Source organism: Anomalospiza imberbis, chromosome 1 (assembly GCF_031753505.1).
Source record: "Anomalospiza imberbis isolate Cuckoo-Finch-1a 21T00152 chromosome 1, ASM3175350v1, whole genome shotgun sequence".
Classification (NCBI taxonomy): domain Eukaryota; kingdom Metazoa; phylum Chordata; class Aves; order Passeriformes; family Viduidae; genus Anomalospiza; species Anomalospiza imberbis.
Window position 1 is genome coordinate 60,239,690 of NC_089681.1, and position 18,321 is coordinate 60,258,010.

General features: G+C 37.6%; 1 protein-coding gene across 7 annotated transcripts in view; it reads left to right on the plus strand.

Annotated features, from left to right (window-relative positions):
- CARMIL1 (capping protein regulator and myosin 1 linker 1) overlaps window positions 1-18,321 on the plus strand; it is a 191,893-nt gene that overhangs the window by 101,201 nt on the left and 72,371 nt on the right. For all 7 annotated transcript variants that reach the window (XM_068194254.1, XM_068194269.1, XM_068194260.1 and 4 more), the window contains exons 11-17: window positions 740-834; window positions 4,774-4,860; window positions 8,530-8,633; window positions 10,582-10,659; window positions 10,775-10,851; window positions 11,780-11,884; window positions 16,711-16,780. In XM_068194254.1, coding sequence (XP_068050355.1) covers window positions 740-834; window positions 4,774-4,860; window positions 8,530-8,633; window positions 10,582-10,659; window positions 10,775-10,851; window positions 11,780-11,884; window positions 16,711-16,780 — 616 coding nt within the window. The remainder of the gene's footprint in view (window positions 1-739; window positions 835-4,773; window positions 4,861-8,529; window positions 8,634-10,581; window positions 10,660-10,774; window positions 10,852-11,779; window positions 11,885-16,710; window positions 16,781-18,321) is intronic.

The window sequence follows — 18,321 nt, forward strand, 5'->3', positions numbered from 1 at the left end:
CTCCCTTGCCTCTCAAGTGGCTTTGGAACAGCAGTCATGCTGTTCTACATCTACCTAGCATAGTTGGTTAAGGTTGCTTCAAAGCTGTCTGTGCCACCTGGACTGGCTGTTGTCAGCGTTACAGAACTGACTCTGCATCTCTTTTGGATCCATTGCTGGGACTGTGATCACCCAGTCATGCCCTTTGATACTTCACACTGTAAAAGAAGCAAAAGACCAACTCATCAGTGCTATTCTTTGAGAGAGCTATTCCTGCTGTTTTATAAGGTTAGAAATACTTCTGAATACGCTGCAAAACCCATCTGTTTGAGTGACTATTGGCAGAAAGCTGCTGCAAATGAGCAGGATGGCTTGTGAGTGAAGGAGGTGGTGGTGTGCAAGTTGATGTAGATCTCCAAATCCTGTGGTGTGCAGAGAGATGGAAGATGTGGTCAAGTTTTGAGTTATTCTGTGTAACTCCTGTTTTATACCTTCAGATCTCTGTCAAAACCATTTTAGGCTTTGATTGTATACTCTTCTGTCTCTTAGGTCACAGAATTAATAAATAAGAAAGTAACTCCCTGTGAAAGATAGCAAATTAGCCAGATAAGCATTGTTTAGAACCATGAGGAATCAGTTAGTGCTCTGCACTAGCAAAGGCCATTTGTGTCTAGTAATCCCTTGATGCTTTTAAGCCTTTGAATGTGCTGTTGGCAGAGGAGATAACAGGATTCCTTCTTCCTCTCTTTTTTTGTTGCAGGGATTTTGCACAGAAACTAGCCAGTGCCCTAGCCCATAATCCCAACTCAGGACTCCATACAATCAACCTTGCTAGCAATCCACTTGAAGATAGAGGTACTGTAACATTTACATTTTTCTCTTGCTATAAACGTAATAGGAGGATTATGGCTGCTCCAGTCAGCTTTGCCTGAAGAATAGGTTATTGTTTTGTGCATAATGCTACTGTAAATTTCTGTTGTCCACAAATGACTGAAAATTGACATTCTTTTTGACTTACACATATCCATTGGTGTGTTGAGAAATATTTAAATGCTTTAAACCAACCTTTGATTTTAAAGGAAGATAGAACACACTGTTAAAAAAAAACCCTCTAGTTTTTAAGAGGTATGCATTTTTAAAAGCAGTGTAATCAGCTGAAAGATGAAGCACAAGACAGCTTTGTTTCTTGGATTGCATTTTTCTGATGGTTTTGTGTTTTTATTTCAGCTGTAATGCCATATTTATTTTCAGTATGGAAATGACCCCTTTTCATCAGCTCTGTGCTGGCCTGCCCTGTTGTGAGGTCTTGGTGATGTTCAATAATACTGGCGTAACTGGCATTCCTATGGAGCAAAGTGCTGTTGACTCCACAAGATGGAAAATCAAGCTGAACAGCTCAGCTTTTCTCAGACTGGGCACCGCTAGGCATGATTTCAGTACATATCAAGTCATTCCTCTCCCTTGTCTACTCTTTTTTCACCCAAGAGGCATTTATTTTTAAAATAAGGTTACATTCTTTCAGTCTGGAGTTGACCCTTCAGTGCTGCCCATGTGAGGTTCCCATTTGCTTCACTTAATGCATTCCAGGCACACAGAGTTCTGGGATCAGACTATCTTGTGCTCCTGTTGGGCCAGAAGAAAAATATGAATTTTACACCGTGAGCCTTTTCTTGTGTTATTTGGTTTGTTTGGGGGAAGTTTTCTATTCTCTTTGCAGTCATGATTCAAAATAGAAAAGCTGTTCATTCTGATTGCAGCCTGATGGACTCAGAATGTTGTTAACACAGAATTTTGTAGGTTTTTCCCTTTCTACATCTGTATCACTTTTCTTTTGACTAGAAGCAGGTATGATAATGTTTTTGGTTTTAACCTATTCTGAGTAGTTTTTTATTTGAAATTGTTCACATGAATTGCTTTAGCTCTTCTGATTACCTCTTGCCTGCTGATTATTGCTTGTTCTCGTTAAGAATTCTTATCACATGAAAGCCAGCGCTTTGCTGAAGAATGTTATTGTTACAATGTGCTGCAGGCCTGCTGCATTTGACAGAAATTTCTGTTGCAAGCTGGAAGAAAGGCTGCTACATTGTTGATTCTGCTTTTGAAGAAGTGTATTTAGGTTGTGTTATTTGAAAGGGTTTTTTTTTTCTCTCTAAGGAGCTAATTTTTATCTTGGAAGCAAAACAATTGACGAAACATTGGGTACTCTACAGTACAGGGGATCTTATTTTCATTTTTTTAAACATATTCATGTGGGTGCTTTCTTTGCAACAAACCTATAGATTCAAGCCGTTCTGCGGTATCCACATATAATACAAAAATGAAATGCAGAAACTACAACTTGGAGAGATTAGTATAGTTTTTTCATTATCTCAACATCTCCTATCAAATATGCAATTAAGATTTGCACTTTTCATTAGTATGAGATAGGTTATAGAGTACTTAGAAATTAATTATAATTGTAATGTGCAAATATTGCCGCATTTCAGTTCAAGGAAATTTCCTGGGTGCAAGGTAGATTTGACTTTGGTAAACTGGAGCGGTAGGAAGGATTTCGCAAGTTAAAGTGTAGATTCATATAAACATATGGATTTTGAAAAATCACCTGCAGGAACGGTAACTAGATTATTTTGCAGTTATAAGGGAAATCACAGAGTTGTTTGTTTTCTGGAGAAGAATGTATCGTACCCTGTATGAACACAAACATGCACTAAGCTATTAGATATTGCTGAGTACCAATAACTGAAGGCACAATATTATTACATATTAATGCAACTGTCTGTATTCCAACAACATGGGAAGTGGGTTTCGTTTACCTAAAGCATAGGACCTGTCTTCACTTCAAATACAGTGCAGTGTTTATATGCAGTGATTTTTTACTGAAACCAGTCTCTTAATTTGTGTTTGGCTCTCTTTTATGGTACCATCAATATTTGTGAGACTAATACCTGGAAAGTTTGTTATCAATCTTGTCTGTAAAAATCTAGCCACACTGAAGTGATGGCGGTTTTGCTTTTGGGTCTACTAGGATCAGAATTTAATCTCATATTTTTGTTAAAAATAATGCAAAACAGACATACTAAAGCCCAGTAGTACTCAAATTCCAAATTGTGTGCCTGGATGCAGCTAAGTCCATTTCTGCCATGTGAACTCTCATCTCTGTTATGGCATTAGCAAAAATGAGTGACCTAAAGGGTGTTCAAGGGCCTTCAAGAGTAACCAGAAGGAGTTTTTCTTTTCTGCACCTGATTCCCGTATCTTATATTTATAACTTAACCTCCATGCTAGTAAGATGTGAAAATTGTTCAGCTTGGCCAGAACAATAATTAGTCTGCAGATTGTTAGCTAAATACAAAGATGGAGAGGTAAAACGATTTGCTGCATGTCTTAGTCAAAATGCTGAACTGCAAAAATGACATTTGTTGTATCCTTAGTGATAGTGATTGTCCTCATAGAGCTATGGCAGAAAATCCTGTTGGTATGATTTGATTCATTCTTGCTGAAAATTGGTGAAGATATCTGGTTACCATTGTGCTTTACAATAAATAATTCCAAGGTCTCATGGATCTAATGCTTTAGCAATATAAATAGAAAAGTGTGTATTGTTTTGACCTGCATGGGTGTTGCATGCAACACTTTTACAGAGACCATTAAAAAAACCCTACCACAGTATCTGCAAGGTAGCTGGCTCCTTCATTATCAATGGTAAGTAAAACAGAATAAGAACAGAGTAAATGTAGGTATGTGACCTACAGTTTCACAGACTGGTTCATGTCTGTGTATGTGGAAAGGGTATCAGCTTTTTAATTTACAATGTTTTCAATCATGTGAAAGGTTTTACCTTCTTTCTCTGTGTCCTCTTCTCTCCAAATGAATTGCTGTAGAAAACTGTATTTCACACCTCAGGTTAAGCCTGGAGTTTTTATGTTGATTTTTTTCCTCTAATAAATATTTCACAGCTTAGTTGCATTGTTATTTATGATGTGCCCTTGTAATCAAATTTCAATATTTTGCTTAAAATGGAGCATTAAATTTGTGGAGTGTGGAACTTGGACACACTGTGTAAAGGCTTTAATGAAAAGTGCCTTCTTATGGTTTTCTTCTTTTGTTGAATTTGTGCTGAGGTAGTCCTGTCTCAGCATCTTAATAGGTTTTTACTGTTTAGGATTGCAAGCAGTTGTGGCATTTCCAAGCCTGTGTCCTGGCTGGTAGCCTGCAGGCTGCTGTAAGAGAATAAAGTGGTCGTTATGACTTGGTAAAGGTTTCAGGTTCTTAGGGTTTGCCTCAGAAAAAGAGGGTGGTGTTAACTAATGTAGGTGCCTTTCTTGCCTTGACAGCCCTTCCTTTTAAAAGAAAATAATAATAGTTTGAAGTTTCATGTGAAACATCAGTGTTGGGTTTTAGTTCACGCTTAGATTTTTTAATTTAGTTTTTTTTCTGAAACATAAAGCTTCCAGATTTTCCAAGTGCTGCCTGCTTGGTGTGATAGCTTCACTTTGACTCCTTCCCAAAAGTATGTGTGTATTATAAAGTTTTTAAACTAATTAAGGAAGGTTACTGATGTTTAAAAAGAAAGTTTCCTGTCTGTTCAGTGGGATCTTGATTACATCAGTAAAAGGTTCACAAAATGACAGAGCCCACCTGCACAGTGGGCAGTTCAGTTCCTCAAGTGTCACTGACAGTGCAGTTCCTCCTCAAGTGTCACTGGTGCAGTTTGCCCCTGCTGAGATTTGCTGGGAAAACCCGAGGTCACAGAGCTCACCCGAAAACATCTGTTTTGTCTTTGCTCCCCAACAGGTGTGTCATCTTTGAGCATCCAGTTCGCCAAACTTCCAAAGGGACTGAAGCATTTAAATTTATCTAAAACCTCCTTGTCACCTAAAGGTATGTTTTATAAATATGCCTCTTTTTCTCTTTTAAAACTTTCAGACTTACATGCAAAAAATACTTTTTCTTAACAGATTATAAAGTGATTAATTTTGTTAATTATTTACACGTATTTTCTCAACAGTGCAGCTGCTTTTTTGCAGTTCTGGGTTGCTGAACCCTGGACTGGGTTCTGAGTACCCATCAGCACTTTGATAAACTCAGACTTGTATTTGTAAGGGTTAAGTTCGAACCTGTACTATAAAGGAAGACTGAAATTAGGATTGACATGAAAGATATGTTTCATATGCACGTCAAAAAAATGTCTGAAGCAAAAATGTGTAGAGAAATTTCCAAATGTTTTGTACACAGTTATTTTATGAAACCAGTCGTTGTGACAATGGCTGGTGAGTGACTTGCTGTGACTAAAGATTTATTTGTTTTATAATTTACAAATTTCTGATTTTGTATTGTAATTGAAATGGTTGTATATTTTAAAAGTGATAGCAGCTGTGAAACACAAGTCAGAAGCTTTCAGGATTTTTTACATTTTTGTTTTATAAATAATAGGAGCAGTGATCTCTTACAGATTGTACAAACCCAGGGTCTCCTGTATAAGTAATGGGTGTTAAAATAGAGAAACCACACTGGCATTATTGCTGCTTTTTTGTAGATGTTGATGACCTGGAAAAGATGACTGAGTTAACAGTATGAAGGACATTAGCTGATAACGGACAGAAACCATGCCCTTTTATCCTTTTTATTAATGCTCTGTGAAGTGCAGATTCTGTATTCTCCTTAGCTTCAAGGATTAAACTGGGGAAATGTGGGTGGGGTAAAGGGCTTTTTGTTGTTTTATTATGAGTGCCTATGACTCTTATTATGCTTAAGTAGATAGTAAATCCTAATGTGAATTTATTCAATAATGATTTTCACTAAAAATACTTTTATTAAACTCTGGGGTTGTTGTTTTCTACTGCTAGCCCAGTTTTTGGTGACAGTTGATTAAGAATCTTGACTAATGTAACATGTACTCTTGTAACAAGATACTTGTGAATTTAATAGAAATTTATGCAGTGCTGGTATGTTCATTCATTCTCTACTTTTCTTCATGTGAGCTGAGTTATTTCAGCAAGTGATTGTGAAGTTTTGAGTTGAGAGAACATTCTAGCAACATGTCCTTCTTCATAGAGAGTAAATGCCATCTTGATGAAGTTCACCCACACATCTCTTGTCAGTGAAAGTGAATTCTGAGGTTATTAAAAGTATCTGAAGGTTTTTAACATGCTTTTTAAAGATGATCTTTGAGGAAAAGCTGAAAATATTTTCCAGTATGTCTAATACTGATAACCTTCAGATTAACATGTTACCATTGATGTTATCCCATAGAAGCTCCTCAGTATTTCTTAAAAATAGTATATGCCATGTCTTAAAAAGGGAATTCTTACAACCCTCAGGCACTTAAGCAACTCAGGTTGCTGCAAAGCTGTCAGTTTCCCTCTAACCTATGAAGACAGTATTGATTTGGTTTTAGCTTGGGAGGCTATTTTTGAACTTATAATACTTTCTGTGGAGAAAGTCTAAAAGAGTCCCTGGATCTTGGATTCAGTAGACTGCAAAGTGCATGTATTTTTTCCTTCAACTTTTTTTTCTTTTTTTTCCTTTTTATATCTTTTTAAAAAGTTTATTAAAGCTTTTCATAAATTCAGAGCAAACACTCATAGGTTTTCACCTTATTTGAAAAATGCTTTCTATTTGAGATAAGTTTCTAAGATTGACAAGTGAAGTTCAGGTGGCAACTTCCTAGCTGATCTTTCTTCAAATATTGTATGTCAAAGTTCCTGAGAGCTATTAACAGTCTGAGCCTCCTGAGAGTGGTAAAAGAGCATAAAAGATTGTCTGCAAATGAAAGTGAGATTACTGTTAGAGTATAACATGAGGTAGTGTGAAGTTCAAACATAAATTTATTGATTTGAAGATTCTGGTTAAATGGAAAATTCCAGTATACTCATTCAAAATAAAGCTTGCTTTTTTGAGTCCAAGCCAGAGGCTAATTAAAAAAATCCTGCATTCACATTGTTTGCCTTCACTGATGTGGCTGATTTTGAGAAGTTGGCCCTTTTTAAGCATGGAAAAAGCAGCATTATTAATTGTTTGATAGCTCCTCTTCTCCCTCAAACTCAGACACTGCTTCTGAATTCCCAGAATTGGTTCTTGGTTGTACATGCTGAATTGCTGGTAGTTTAACCCAGCTGGAGCCCCAGCTGATAGCTAAGAACCATCAAGCAGAATTTGGAACAAAATTGCATTTGTTCCTTCTTCTTGGTGTTGCTTGTAAACATTGTTAAGAAGGCTCACTATAGTGAATCCAAAGCTGTAATGTCAAATATTTAAATAGAGCTTTGAGATCTTTCCAAGTTTCAAAAAGTATTAATTTGCAGTTTACCTTTAGCAATAGGGTGTAGATTCAACAGCACCATCTCAAGCTAAAAGAAAAATAACGCCAAGTAGAAAACATTTGAGGCTTGACAAAGGTGTTGCTGTGCTTTGATACTTTCCAGTTTCAAAAGCCTCCTGAAGCCAGGAGCCATACTACTAATATGGGAGACTTTCTTAATATTTGAAAGCTCAGAAAATTAAACCACTGACATAGGTATTTTTGTCTCCAGTATCTTGCTAGCTGTTTCACCCACATCCTCACCTGGTAAATCAGTTTCATAATAGTTTTTAAGTGAAGACTGGATGTGTTTCACCCATTGAATGCCCATCCAGTTTCACTGACCAGCTGTGAGCAATCTTTGAATGTTGTGTAGTAGATCACTTGCCTTCTGTATAGCTTTGGCCTGGCACTTAGAAAAAAACTGCTGCATCAACTAAAGGACACAGTGATGCTTATGCATGTAAGAAACACATGCATGTAGTGCTTGAAAGGCAGCAAAGACCATCTATAATAAATTGAGCAGTTGATGATAAGCTGCAGAATCCTCAGATTAAAGTTAGATTTGAAGGAATCAGAAATAGCCATGTCCTAATTTGTATTTTGAAAAGCTGAAAAAATTCAATGGAAGAAAGCCCTGACTGGTTTGTTCCCAATGTGAGCTTTTTAATTTTAATGTGAAAAATATGTGTTTGTTCTGATAAGCAACTGAGAGTCTTTATGCATCTCTTGGTACTTTTAATTAGCTATTTTTATGAAATTAAAGGCAAATACATGAATTGAAATATTTTTAATTTCTAGGTCTCGTCAGTTGCTTTTGAAGTTCCGGCAATTATAATTGTTAATGTACTTGGTCTTCCACAGATGCCTATATCTACTTCCACAGATAGTTTTATCTAAATATAATTGTTTATAGGAAGACACTGGCTTAACATTATGGAGTAAACTGTGTTTTTAAAATCTGTTTGAAAATGGATCTGGATACATGCTGGATCTAGGACATATAACACACTGTGGCTCCATCAGGAAAGTTGGAAGAGTGTGGTCCAGGTGGAACTGGGCATGCTGTGTCAGGGAAAGGTCTCATATCTGCCGATTGATCTGTATTCTTCAGCTGCTGTACAGTGATGGCAATAGGAGGTCATTAAACATTTGTGTGTGTCTGTGTTCACTGAAATTGTGCACTTGCAGGCTCTGGGCCAGTTTTGTGTGGAGCTGGCTCAGCTGAGTTGTGACCTCTTTTTTGGCAGGGGTGAACAGCCTTTCCCAGTCACTGAGTGCCAACTCGCTGATCGCCAACACGCTCGTCTATCTCGACCTCTCAGGGAATGCGCTCCGCGGAGATGATCTCTCAGTAAGCGCTTTCCTCTCACCGGGGAGATAATGAATGTGTGTTTTAATTCACGGTTGAGAGAAAGGCAAAAACCTTTTGGTTTAGAACGTTTTTGGCCTTTATTTCTGTACAGTTTTAGTAGGGATAGAAAATAACAGTTTTGTTTCTACTCTTTGGTATAAAGTCAGAAAACTGCTCCACACAACTAAAAATAAATCCACATAATTTTAGTCCATGCCTTTAGTCTTTGGCTTCTGCTGATACGTGAGAAAAGAGCAAGGATACCACTGTTTTTCAGTGAACTTACCATTCTCTCTGAGTTGTGTTTGAAAGTGACAAAATGCCATTAAAAAGCCCTCATCATCTTTTTAATGATAAGAGCATTACAAATTTTTAATTGGAAAGTTGGAAGCAAATTATTTCTTTTGACTTGTAAAGAATTAATTTCCGTTTTCAATATTTTTGTTTGTATAAATAAATTTGTGCACCTCCTTGACATGTGCTGTTGAAACCCATGATTCTTTGAAGAATGTAATTATTTTTTAGACTCCTTTGTTCACTTCATTAATTGCCATGAAGGCGGAGCTCTATTTCCTCCATAATGAAATCTACTTCTCAATTTGTGTATATTCACTTTTTGACTGTTACATTTGCATTTCACTTTCACATCAAAAGTTAGGTGCATGTAACTGTCAAGTTTTAAGTTCTAAGTATTGAACATCTAGAAGATGCAAAGCTATGGTCAACCAATCTGATCATTTAAAGTGCAGTCAGATATGACTTTTGACTTTTTCACATATCTTACTTGCAGATTCATCAGCATATTCAGGGAACTAGCCTTTTCAGACTTGAGGTGAAAAGGTCAGTGGGGCAACAGGGTTTTAAAGGTAGCAAATAAATAGTTAAATGTAAGTAAAGACACACAGTGAATTACTCTGAGAGAATAGCATAGTAAATAATGTAAAAACAAAAGGTAAAACAAAATGTGATAAATAAATCTTTGGCAGGCGGTGTTTAAAAAAACCTAAGGTCTACCTACAATATTTTAAGAGATAAATGCAGAAAGTGTGGCTTTTCTTAGCCTGTCAGATGGATGGTTCATAGATAAAGATTATTAATACTGAGGTCTCTTAATCTGTGGAATCAGTTTTCTAACAGGAGCAAGGAAATCCTGTTATTTAGCTATTAAAATAAACCCTAGGAAAGCACGGAAGTTTTTAAAGTGAGGACCTCTCAGCATTGTAGTTGTAGGGGCGAAATGACCTAATTTTTGGGAAGATGGATCTATTTTAGAAATGTTAAATGTGCACTGTTTGGCTGGATTTCATGTGGAGTTGAGCTTTCCACTTTTCTCTGAATTAGGTCACACTTTTATCTTTCTGTGTTGCTCTCTGAGACTAAAAAGAGCCCAAAATGAAACAGTGTATAGTAAGAAGTTTTACATATGCTAACATTTACATGACATATTCTAGGCAGTACTGAAGCCATCAATATTAAAATCTTGTTACTGGTTCTATATTCTCCCTTAAACCTGTATTGTGCAGCTGATATCAAGAATAACCATTGACTTCAGGTGCAAATTAGTTGCTTCCCTCATGCTTAAAGGGTCTGGCTTTATCTTATGAACCAATTAGCCTTTCTGAAGTGTAACAGCAGTCTGAGTGACATCACAAATCCTTGCTTAATTATCATCCTAATTAATTATTATCTACTGTGAAAGTTAAATGCAATAACTCAAGACCTGTGCTTTAAGAGAAATTCTGGGGAAGTGTGGTCTGAGCTCCATTTGCCCACTATTTTTAAAAAAGAATGATAGCCTACAAAAGTAAAACAGGTTGTACTGATTAAGTGAAGTTTCGGGGGATTTTATAATAAAAGCTGAAAATGCAATGACAGGTAGTGATCCAGTAACAGTTGTCATAATATAAAAATTAACAACTCTAATTCTTTCTTACACCTGTAATTATAGAGCCTGTACAATTTTTTGGCCCAGCCAAATGCCCTTGTTCACCTGGATTTATCCAACACGGAGTGTGCACTAGATATGGTAAAGACCATTTTTGTTGCTATTTCAATGCCAAGGAAGCATTCCCCACCTTCTATCCCTAGGTACTTTTTTGGGTTAATATAAAGTAAAATGATTTGCCCTTATTTTGAACCAGGTGTGTGGAGCCCTCCTTCGTGGATGTCTTCAGCATCTAGCTGTTCTTAGCCTCTCAAGGACTCTGTTTTCTCACAGGTACAATTTAAATGTCCTTACCCTCAATTCCTGCAGTATTTTAGTTTGCAATTTTTTGCACATGTGTAGCACCCTTCTTTTTAAGAATAAATCTAAGACTTATTTTATAAAGACTTAGAAGTCTTAGTGCTCGATGAAGTAGGTACTATTTATTCTAAGCAAATTATTTTCTTTCCCTTTCTGCTCTTTGCTAAAGGTCTGTAAAGTAAGCTACCTTGTCTAATATCTGTTTGTGTGGCACTGATGCAACAGAAAGTCTGTATATCTCTTTTGTCTCTAAAGGGCATAGCATCATGCTTTGAAGTCTGGCTGACTTGATTCCTCTTTATATATGATTTTTAAAGTTTGTATTTTTCATGATTTGGTGACGGGTACAAATGATTTTTTTCCTGTTTTGTCTTCCTTCTGGGAGGAACTCCCTTTGAAAGTCTTTGAGATTGAACATTTACTTTTTAGAGTACTTGCATTGTAGGAAATATTAGCTTCCATTTTCTTCAGACTGAAGCCTTGGGTCCTTATCAAAGATGACACCTAATTGATGCTAAGGTATACTAGCATTGAGTAATTATTTCTAGTGGTGAAAAAGCAATTTCAGGGTTTTGTTCATGTCCTGTTTGATCTTCTGCTTGTGAGATGTAAGTATGTTCCCTATTAACCAGATCTAAATGATCATTCTTTGTAGTTCACCAAACAGGAGGTAGATAGTAACGTCTTCTGTGCAGCAGTGCAGTTGTGAGGATTGTTTGTTGAATCAACATTTTGATGACATTATAATTCTAAGCTAATTGAGAGCCACTGATTACAGAACTGCTGAAGGTAGAGCAATTAAACTGTAAAAGATCATTACATTTCTGATGGCTTGCGTTCACTATTTATTGGAATGAGGAGTGTCTAAATGCTACTTCCTAATAAATTTGTGTACTTACAGAAAAGGAAAAGAAGTCCCTCCCTCCTTCAAACAGTTTTTCAGCAGCTCACTTGCTTTGATGCAGATTAACCTTTCAGGAACTAAACTCCCTCCTGAGCCTCTAAAGTAAGAATTTAATTTCATTTTCTCCTGTGCCTAAAACCTAGTTTGCATTGTTGTTATATGAGTACCTCATAGTAAAAAGGAAGGGGAAAGAATTCTGCTTTCTTTTTTTTTTCCCTATTGTACATTATTGATATTAGAAGAATAAGTTTTCTGATGGTCACACATTCATAAAATGTTCTTTCCATCTCACAGTTGAGGCTATTAATCATATTTTTTGCTCTGGGAATGTCACAGTTGTTTAGCTTCTGTCAGCATTTTTGGGATATATTTCTTTCTTTGTGGCTTACAAACAAAACTGCTCCACAGTGAAATGGGATTATAGGCTTGTGTAAGCGCCATTCCTTTGGGACTGCATTATTGCAACAGCCATAATGAAACAGAGCCTGTTGCAGTGTTTGGGAGGAGAAACCTATTGCACAGAGCTATGTTCTCCTTTCAGGGGAGGAGACAATGGCAGCCGTTTCCAGGAATGCTGAGTGAAATGAGCCTTCTTGCATGTCACCCAGCCTGTGACTAACAGGTTCTTTAGGCTGAGGGAAATTGTGAAGCACTGTCACCCTTCTTGTGATGTGTCTGGATTTGAACTGTGTTGAAATTTTCAGACATGAAATTTAAAAGTGTGTTTTAAAGACAAGATAGGCTTAGAGAGATAGTTCTAGTCTAGATAGGCTATTCTGTGATTCTGGCAGAATGCTGGTGTTTTGTTTGGCTTAATTAAAGAAAGGGCTCTTTTCAAAGTGTCATCTTCCTAAGTAATATGTGTTAAAGTACACATGACCTTATCCGTAGCAGACACCTAGACACACGTTCACTACATATTTTGCAATCTTAATATGGATGTAGGTGCATGGAGGTATCCTTGTATTGTTGGGAGCCTGCCTTCAGAGGGGAAGAGGAATGGGGAGTATCTAATGGACAGGAGTTGATGGCAAAATTGGAGATGTGGGATATAAAGAGTAGTTAGTGAGAATGGAATGGAAATGTTTTGATACTCTCTGGAGGAAGCTAAGGGAGGGAAGAGTGACAAGTGCAACAGCAGAAAGAGTAGTGTATGCAGTTTTGGAGATTTTTTTCTTAATGCATGTCAGTATTGAAGAAGGCAATACAATATCACAGAATCACAGAATGGGTCAGGTTGGGAGGGCCCACAGTGGGTCATTTGGTCCAACCTTCCTGCTCAAGCATGGTTATCCTACAGCACATGGCACAGGATTGCATCCAGATAGTTCTTGAGTATCTCCAGTGGGGAAGACTCCACAACCTATCTGGGAAACCCGTTCCTATGCATAGTCACCTGCACAGTAAAATTCTTCCTCATGTTCAGGTGGAACTTCCTCTGCATCAGTTTTTGCCTGTGGCCTCTTGTCTTGTTGCTTGGCCCCTCTGAGAAGAGCCTGATGGTTAAGTCAGATGCACTGGATTGAAATCCACATTCAACTGCAGGAGCCATTTTAGCTCTGACCTTTCACTTTGTTCTGTGTGATACTCTTGGTTGTTGTTGTGCTTGCTCAGACTTTGCCAGTATTAGGTGGTACAGATGTGTTTTCAAACAGTAGGTGATTTTTTTGAAACATAGTTGGCTCTGATTAATTTAGAGCTATTGATCCTATGGTGGAGGGCCGCAGGGAAGAAAAACAAGGATGGATGTGACTACTACAGAAGACAGTATTGGTTTGACAGGAAAAAGAGAATACCGTGGAACATTTGAATATATCCACAGAGATTAGGAAAGGTGAGAAGCACCAAATATTAAGGTTCATTAAGGTTCTCCTCTTGTCATGTTGAGTATCTCATATGGTATGAGGAATTTGAGCAGGTGAGTGCTGTACAATTGCCTGTGCTCAGGAAAGATGTTAGTATATTAATTTCTCCCAAAAACCTGTGACCCTTTGCTTGCCAGCTGGGCAGCAAATGGTATCTTCCTAGTCATTTTCAGTCAAAATATGCATTAGCAAAAAACTGCTTCTGGTAATATTTAAGATAATCTGGCTCAATTTGACTGAATTGGGTTGGAGGGAGTTACTTGCCTGACTGGTGTTGGTGGAAGTAGAGAGGCAATGATGGGGAGCATAGGATGAGTTGAGAGCAGAAAGCTCTTTCACTAGCACAGAAAGCTCCAGGCTGGGGCAAAGTCCAGCTGGATGTGAATGGTCTCAGAGCCTCCATGCCACTCTCAGCTGTCTGGTATTTTGGCCTGGACTGCTTTTGTTCTGGTGACAGCATTCACCTCTGCCTGGGAGGTAGGACAGAAGCTGTTAGTACTTTTTGGTAATTTCTGTGATGTGCTTTTTCTCTGACCTAAATTTTTCATTCAGTTTGAGCTGAATGTGTTACAACACTACAGAGGACTTTCATCTGCAGGACACCTTGCTTTACCTCTCAAACCCTACATGGCTTGATTAATCCACTTCAAAAATGTCCTGTGGAAGTTAATCTGGTGTTAAAAGAACTGAGGATGTGTATTGTGGGACAGCTGCTTAGCCTTTTGTTCTTAAGTGCAAGATTACAAAACTTCTCCAGAACCATCAAGATCACTGTGTTGGTTAAACACAAGAAGATAGAAACACTTTTTTTTCAAGGCAGACTTACTTGTCATTGCCAAGACTGCAAGAGTACATGAAAGATGGCTCCAGGAAGAAAAAATTTAAAAAATATGGTATAATAATAGTACTTTCCTAGCATCATTCATCAGCATATGTAAAAAAGCCTTTGGAATTGGAGCTGTCCAGTGACAAAGGAGACGTTCCTGGTTTGTGTCCATGAACCAGAGGTCACCAAGTTCAATGTGTGATTCAAGATCAATCCTGCCTAGAGAAAAATGTGATAGTTAAAATGCAGATACCTAACATCCTGCGTTCCAAATTCCCCTAATTACTTGTTATTTGATTTCTTTATAGGCTTCCTTTAGATCCACAGCTGTGGTATGTTTAATTGCATGTGCTAACTCAGTGAGTTTAAAGATTAATGGATGCAGTCTGTGAAGGACATGAACTTGCTTGGACAGTGTAAATCAAGCCTTTCAGGGAGTAAGTTTGCTGATGAAGCTGTACTATGAGGATGCCATGTGGTGGGTGGAGAGAGGGTTTATCTTGTACATAGGTAATATAGTTAATATTCCATTTGCAGCTCACTCTTTTTTTCACCATTTTTTTAATGGAGGCAGTTTGTACCCTTGTCCTTGTTGAAGTATAAGTTGGCATTTTTGTTGAATTTTACAGGCATTGCCAAAACTTGTATTTTGATCTGTCTGTGCTGTAACAAGACAAGTTTCTGATATGCTTCTCATGCAAATGCTAATTACAAGGCCAATTCTTGCATTCTGCATCATGCACAGTTGATAAGACCTCTCCATGTGTTGTCGTGTGTGATTTAAACATAGTGGCCAAGTGTAAGTATAAGATGTCTGGCTTCAAGCCCTTTGAAGGCTGGTTTCATGACAAAGAATTGAGAAATAAGGGGATTTTCTTAGGGTGAATTTATAAGGAAGAGGTTAGGGAAAAAGACCTTTTTTTTTTCCTTCCTGTGAAAAGTGTACAACTGAAGCAGCACTGTATGTCTTTTTTTAATCTGAACTTCATTTATGCTTGCGCTACATTTTTTTTTTTTTTATTTCCTGGAAATGTTTAGGAAGCTCTTTGCAAACTTACCATCAGCCAGACTGACTGAATAAAAAAACATGACTGGGTAAGAAAGATAGACAAGATCATCTAAAATTTTGTGAGAACTGTTGCAGAACTTTTACTTCCTCCCCACCTTGCCTCCCCTCATATATTAATAGCTTAAGTAAATAAGCACAAGACATTTGCCTTTGTTAATAGGGAAGGTCTGATTATACCAGCAGGACAGAAGATATAAATAGGTTTAAATGAAAACCTGCCCAAGGCACACACATTTCAAATGTCACTTTGACACATTACTTGCATAGCAAGTGTGTAGACAAATGGCTCATCAGAAGGGGTTGGTTTTTATCTGCATGCATCAGTCACTTGGTTAGCTGCTTTTGGCTGAAATGAAGTTGGAGAAGGAAGTCCTTCTGTTTCTCTGTTGAATTATTAATTCAAAACTGCATCTATTCTGAAGATTTTAGAAGGTATACACAGATTTTATTTGTTGCTTCTCTATTACACATACTGTTGTGCTTTCTGGTTTAGCAGTATTAATATAAGTTTGATATTAACACTAGCTTTTAGATGTGGAAACAAACTTCTGTAGGACTTTAAAAGTGGATTTATGAAAACCATAATTAGTCATTACTTCACATGTCTGCCAGTCTGCCTAAAGGCAAAGGATACCATTGCATAGGGGTGTCATTTTGAAATCTGTAAATACTTGTTGGGTTGTGGACGTGGAGAATTTTGTGATACTGGAACATGCTTCAGCCTTCGAGTGTTACAGGCATTGTGCCTGACTGAAATGCCTGCATGGCATCTTCCATTATTTTAAAAACCTAATTTTTTCCTAGATTTTTGGAAAATCAGAGCATTTGTATGGTTGTATGACAGAGCACTCCAGTTATGACCATATGGTGCTCTTTGAAAGCAAATGTTGAAGAAAATTTATCTCTGATGAATGTTATTAAATGTTGATGGTGCATTAACTTTAGAGTTTCTTCATTAGCCTTGCATCCCTGCAGTTTTTGAAGCTCCTGGAGTGTTCTGAATGTGGCAGGCTTGTGCTGCCATTGTCATTTAAGAAATAATTGCTCAGCTGGTGTCATTTTGAAATGGATCTTTGCATTATAGATGTATTAACCTGTGATCACTTAGATGATGATGTAAAACTGCTCTTTATTTTTTTAAAGCGGTTCTAAAATTGATCTTTTTCAGAGCGCTTTTATTAGGCCTGGCTTGCAATCACAATCTGAAGGAGGTGTCTTTAGACCTCAGTAGCTGTGAGGTAAGGAATATTTATCAGGATGTGTTCAAAATGTGCAATGACAAGCCTTTAGAGTTCTTGTGAAATCTACTGGGCAAGATATTCTTTCTCCTAGTCAAAAGCTGTGAGAAAGGTAGAACTCAGAGAGGCAGTGATGGTAAAAGTTAGGATGTGTTACAGCATCCTAAATAACAAGCACAGAGGTTCAAAGCACCTGACTAGCAAAATCCTCCTTGCAGTGCAGCTGTAGTACACACTGAGCCAGCCTGTTGGATGCTTGGCAGCTTCTGCTCTCTGGTGGTGTGATTAGCAGCAGGATTTTCCAGGGTGCCTAAATTTGAATGGCTCTAAGGAAGCTGCATGCCCTGAAGACATGTTTTCTGTCAGATTGTCTTCCTTCAGAACCGAAGGCATGCTTCCTCTTCTGCAGGTTTGCTTTTGAACCTTGGGAGAAAATTTATTTTCCTAATCAATTAATCAATTCAAGCCAATAAGGTACTTTGGTAAAAGTTATTAACATAAGAAGAACTGTAAAAGTGGCCTCTAGAATAAGTAAGAACAATTGTGGCAACTGATCTTGTTTCCTCTTGCTTCCCTGTGCTTTGCTGTGCACTCTGTTTCCCAGGATTGTCCATACTCTTGCAGGATGATTCCTGCATGGTTAAAGCAGAACTTGAAAAGATCAGACACAGCCCTGAGAAGCCACTTGAGGCAAAGTCATTTTTTAGAAAGCCGTGTGGTGGACTCTTGCCAAAACCAACATGAACCAGTTTAGGCTTAGGCCTTCTCTGACTTCCCCGTTTTTTAAGCTGCAAAGAAAGCTTCCCATTTGTTAGATACTTCCAATGCCCTCTGAGTATTAACTGTTCTAGAAGTGCCTGCAAATACAGTGGTTTCCCTTTAGGTAGAAAATATGCAATATTGATAACCACGTTGGAGTGCAGTAATCCTTGCCTTTACGTTTGTGGTCAATTGCTTTTGAAATGTGCACAGACTTCCTTATGAATAAAAAACCAAATAATTGTGAATGCATATAATAGTTTCTGACATTTTAGACTTTTTTGTAAAATACTGTTGCTTTGAAGAGAACTACATGTAAATTCCATATAGAAAAGCTTTCAAGTCCAGTACATATGCTTCTGACTTCTGAGTAGAGGGGTCACCCGGATGATAATTTATCTTTCGGAGGAAGGAAGGAAAAGGGAGGAGTAATTAACATAATAAAAATGAAGTCCTATGATCATAGCCTTAAATGAATAAATCAATAAAACACAAATATAAGTAATGAGAGTATAAATTAGCATGTAAATCAACAAGGGCTGACAGGAGAGAAAATATTACCCTTTCATGAAATTACACCCAGGATGGGATGTGAAAGAGCCCTTCAAGGAGCAATGAGATTTATTGGACACCAAAGCACTTGTGGTCATGGCTGACTCTTGTGACAGAAAGGAAGGAATCCTGCCCAACTCAGTGTTGCATCCCTGTAGCTGGTCCCTCCAAACTGACAGCACTTCCTTAGATCCTTCCCTTAACATTTTTTTCCCCATCACTGAGCTTTA